The sequence below is a fragment of the Mesitornis unicolor genome, unplaced genomic scaffold (genome assembly GCF_000695765.1).
Source record: "Mesitornis unicolor isolate BGI_N332 unplaced genomic scaffold, ASM69576v1 scaffold9182, whole genome shotgun sequence".
NCBI classification, from domain to species: domain Eukaryota; kingdom Metazoa; phylum Chordata; class Aves; order Mesitornithiformes; family Mesitornithidae; genus Mesitornis; species Mesitornis unicolor.
The window spans coordinates 18,077-22,702 of NW_010167092.1; the positions used below are offsets into that span (position 1 = coordinate 18,077).

The following is a 4,626-nucleotide window of genomic DNA, read 5'->3' on the forward strand; positions in this document are numbered from 1 at the left end:
ACTACATCTGCTGACAATCCTGCAGCCTCGCTGCAGGCTGCCAGGACCTGCGCCTCCGCTCCAAGCAGATGTCGGCAGCAACCTGCTAGCGCACACCTGGACGAGCCTCCCCGGCCCCGCGGATCGACAGCTGAAAAATTCATGACTCGGAGGACTTCCACCCGCAATCAAAGCTGCTCGGTGTGCTGCCTGCAGCCCTCAAACGGGGCCACCCTCGGCAGCGGCTGGCGACGCGGAGGAGGTGGGAGAGGAGGGAGAGGGGAGGAAAAGCTCGCTGCGCTTTGATACTTCGTGCCTACATTTCAATTACTTGATCAAGGACTTGAATTCAGCGGTGAATTCTTCTACAAATGGGAACTACCAAGTCTTAAACAATAAAACAAAGAAAACAAAACGAGACAACTGCATGGCTGCTGCTCGCCATAACCGTGCTTCCCGAGCAAGTGCGCGGGTGCGAATCTCGCCGTACACGTGACCGCTCGTCCGCTCCGGCTCAGACCCGGGGGGTACAGCATGGGGTCTGCACCCAGCAACTCGCCACCAAGGAGAACGATCCCATTTGTGCCATACCGTACCAGGCCCAAACTGGTATTTATATGTACCAGTTAATACACCATTCCTACAGCGTCACACACGGCCAGTGACCGCGCGTTCAGATTTTACTCATCAGTCCAAATTGCACTCCTTTTTCCAGTGGGGATACCACAGGTTAGTGGGCTACTCCTGTCTGTCATAAAGCGAGACGCTGGTCAACTCCTCCCTGTCAAGTCCAGACAAGATGGGTGCCTGACTCCACGGCCCAACAAAGCTCTCCCTGGCAGGGCAGTGTTTACAGGAACTACCTGCCTTTGTGGTCAGAAATCCCAAAACAGGGCCAGCTGACAGGGTTTTAGCCTGCTTACGCACCATTTCTTCTACGTTCCCTTTTACACTGAATTTACCTGTTAAACTGTATTGCACAGTACATTTTGTACATAGAGTTGTTGCTAATTCTGTTACACGTAACATGCCTCATCCATGCAAACAGTAAATAACTTGCCAACGTCACAACTAGAATGGTAACACTAGTATTTGACTCTGCTATTTCCATCCACCGTTGCACTTTGCCCTTAATTAAATCTTACCTTTTCTTCTTCCCTTTAGAACCGTGCCAAACTCCATCCCGGTCACCAGGAAAAGAACCTTAACACCCATCACCTCTCACTGTCTCCAAGGTAAGTCCTTCCTTTTAACCCCTCTGGTTCTCTTTACGGTATCTTTATGGTGTACGTTGCAAAAAGAGTGTTCCTGCGTACTGCTGCTTTGTGTGTGAGCTCTGTGCCTCTGTCAGGCCCCAGCTCGGTGAGAAAAAGCTGCCATCTCTTTTAGAGGAAAAGGTTTGCTCCTGAGTCTCCTCAGATGTGCCCCAAACTGGAAGCTGAATGGTTCCAGTAGATTTGAAATACCCTAATGATAAATCAGTTCCTGAGACACATGCCAAGATGTAAAGTAATGTTTTCTTAAGGAGTAACAATCAGAAATAATACACAACGTGGCTGTACTGTGAAAGGTTCAAATGACAACTCTACTTCCCCTGCTCCGCAGTCACAGCAGTCTCTGCAGGAGAGGCCCCTTTTCCTGGGCCATGGAGTCCTAGAAGAGAGACTGACTGGGAAACGAGCTGCCTTTGGCATGAAGTGCAAAGCCATGTGAAGCAACTCGCATGGAAGTATAGGTGGTCACTTAAATTTGATGTGGGTTTAGTGTTCTGATTGCCAAGCTCTTACAAATCACTGGATGTAAGACAGATTCGGGTGTCTGTTGCAGTGAGTTGACCCTGCATGGAGCCTGTGCTATGTGTTTGTATTCCAGCTGAGCACACGCAAAACCCAGAATGCTCCACTCTGCTTTCAGCAGATCCGTGTTTCCACAGCATTTCTTGGTTGGTGTGATGCGTCTCTCGATGCACCGTGTTTCCCCAGTGTGTTATTTTTCCCGTTCGTTTGGCTGCACTGTCTTTAGCCAAGGTCAGGGAATTACCCAGCGCTCAGCAGCTGCTGGCAGCAGCCCTGGCTGTAACACGCCCCCGCTTGCTGCCCCTAGCCCGGAACCCGCCGCACACAAACCTCATCTCCTTGCTGTGGTCGCATCAGAGAGACTCTGTCGTACTGCCGTCGTAACAGCGCCCACAGCGCGTCCAGTCGGCCCTGCGGAACACAGCAGCAGGACTTTCAGCGCGGTGCAGTCGGTCAGTGGACTGCACAGCGCACGCTGTCTGTCTGTCCAGGCAGATCCGTGCAGAAGTGCCCTGGCAGCACCGAGCCCCGCACGCACGCAGCGCGGTCCCTGCCAGGTGCACGGCGCACAGGTCAGCGTGCGTTAGCCTGGTAAGGCAGACAAAGTGCAGCCCCTAGGGAAAATGCTGCTGTGCCGAAGACTGGAAGCATTACCTTAATTGGCGTGTACCACTTCTGCTGCATGGCTGGTGAGGTAGGCTTTGGTTTAGGTGGTTTGGGGTGAAAAGGCTCTTCTGTCTCTTCTGGGAGTTTCACCACAGCGTTTTTTGCTTTTTCTAATCTAGCCCCTTCTTCAGTGGATCCTTTATCACCCCAGCGAACCTGCGTGAAACCAGAGTTCAGACATAAATGTGATGTATGCAGGGGACAAGGAAGCTGATGCAAACAACAGAAGTAGCCAAAAAGGTTTACAATAACTCCCGGGGGCAGTGAGTGGCTGTGTGGGGCTTAGCTGCCAGCCGGGGTTACACCACAGCAGTTAAATACACTTGTAAATACGGGTCTCTCCGTAGCCAAAAGTCAAGAGAAATACTGAAAGAACCTTCTACCATGCGTCACACAGGCAATCTGGGAAATCTTCTCTAATTAGTGATGTAAAAATATCATTTCCAGTTGTTTCACCCTAAAATACCAGACCTTCATCTGGCACTGGTGAAACCTGGGTTTTTGCCACCCCAGATTTCCTAACGTCGCACGTTTGTTGAGATCCCTGATTTAGACAGAGGCGATACTGGAGCAAGTTTAAGCAGAAGCTCCTTGAAACTGCTCAGGTTTTCAAGCAGTTCTGCGAGAAGATCGGACTGGAGAAAGCACAGCAGCAGTCTGACCTGCACAGTAAGTAAATGTAGAACATGTCACCATGTCTGCTTCATCGCTGCCACTTATAGGTGAGTATATAAACCATATACAAGGGGTCCAAAGAGAAAGGAAACCTGGATTACTGCAGTTGGTGAGACAAGCACGTATTTCCACTTCCATAAAAGGCTGTACTTGCTGTGCTGCAAAGACAAGATACAGAAAAACCCTTCCCTCCCAGAGAGATCGTTTGTCTTGCTACGGTAATCTTGTTTCATCTTGTAATTGGAAACACTGGGCAGCAATCTGAGCAAGGATGTTTGCTGTACTGTACAAAGAAACAAACCTAGACCAGACTGTTACTTCATCATGCGAAAAGAGCATCTAAAAGCTACGGCTGGAGTTCTTGGTAAAACTGGCCTGGAGATTGTCAGTGCAAGACACCCTAAATCATGCCATCTGCTCCAGTCTGCCCTGTCAGGAGGAGCTGATACACCTAAAGCCAGGAAATTAAGTTCTGACTTTCCATCTTGGGCAAATGACGTGCTGACGAGTCAGGAGCTGCTGCTGGCAGACAGCTAAGCGTTGCTGCGGGGCTCCACCAGCATCCTTTTCTGCAGGGACCGGCTGACTGGCGATGCCCGGCACGAAGAGAGGAACGGGAGAAGGGAAGGTGAGGGCAGACGGCCCCTCTGCCCTGGGAAGGACTGAGAGCATCGCGCACTGCCAGGCCCCCTGCCAACCCGAGCACTTCGGCAGCGGGATGCAGCAGCCCTCACCGCTACGGGACACGGTGGTGGTGTGTGCACCGTGCCCGGGTCTGCCTTCTGCCCCAGGTTGTGCTGGGATAGCTGCGCCAAGGGAAGCAGCCCGACCTCCTGGTGCTCATTGGCGCCATGTGCACGGTGTGAGGAAAACGCGTGGGTGAGCCGGAGTCTGAGTCCTTCAGAAAAACTAACTGCCTTGGAGGAAAGCCTTTGCATTTTATCACCACCACCAAGCGCTTTTCGCCACTGTAATCCCAGAGTAGAGAGTGAGAGCAGTGCAGGACGACAGAGCTCAATCGGGGCTGTAATACTGTAACGCACCTCGGTAAAATACAGACCGTCGTTTCTTAGGGGGGTATTGTTTTGAATTTCGCTCTTATTTTGAACTTCACTGTTTGGCTTGCTTAGTGATTTCTTTTTCTCGCCGGGGAATCGTCTCTCTGCAATATTAGAATGGGCTTTCATGTCCAAGTAGGCCCTGCTGAGTCATTAAAATGCATCTGTATCTTTCACTGTGATCAATGGTACTTTTATGATGTTTTTTATGAGGTTGTTAAAATGTATTTTAAACACTGTTAAAACCATTTAGAGATAGATGGTGGATTCCTTACTGTTAAAATGACCTTCTCCTTCAGATTAAAGTGGCTTCACCCAGAAGAAACCAGAATTTGTGGAGTCTGACAACACAACTTCGACATAAAACCTTACTGCCTGTAATGGGTGGGGTCTGGAGATGGCATCATAAAACTTGAAACCCTAAAGACTGAGCTGGGAAGAGCGTGAAACAC

The 4,626-nt window shown here is 50.3% G+C and overlaps 1 protein-coding gene across 1 annotated transcript in view; it reads right to left on the bottom strand.

Moving 5' to 3' along the window:
- Positions 1 to 2,078: 2,078 nt before the first annotated feature.
- Positions 2,079 to 4,626, bottom strand: part of ANTXR2 (anthrax toxin receptor 2) — a 56,117-nt gene continuing 53,569 nt past the window's right edge. The window contains exons 13-14 of the mRNA XM_010178561.1: positions 2,430 to 2,597; positions 2,079 to 2,186 (exon numbers count right to left, since the gene is read on the bottom strand). Of these exons, the coding sequence (XP_010176863.1) occupies positions 2,079 to 2,186; positions 2,430 to 2,597 (276 nt within the window). The remainder of the gene's footprint in view (positions 2,187 to 2,429; positions 2,598 to 4,626) is intronic.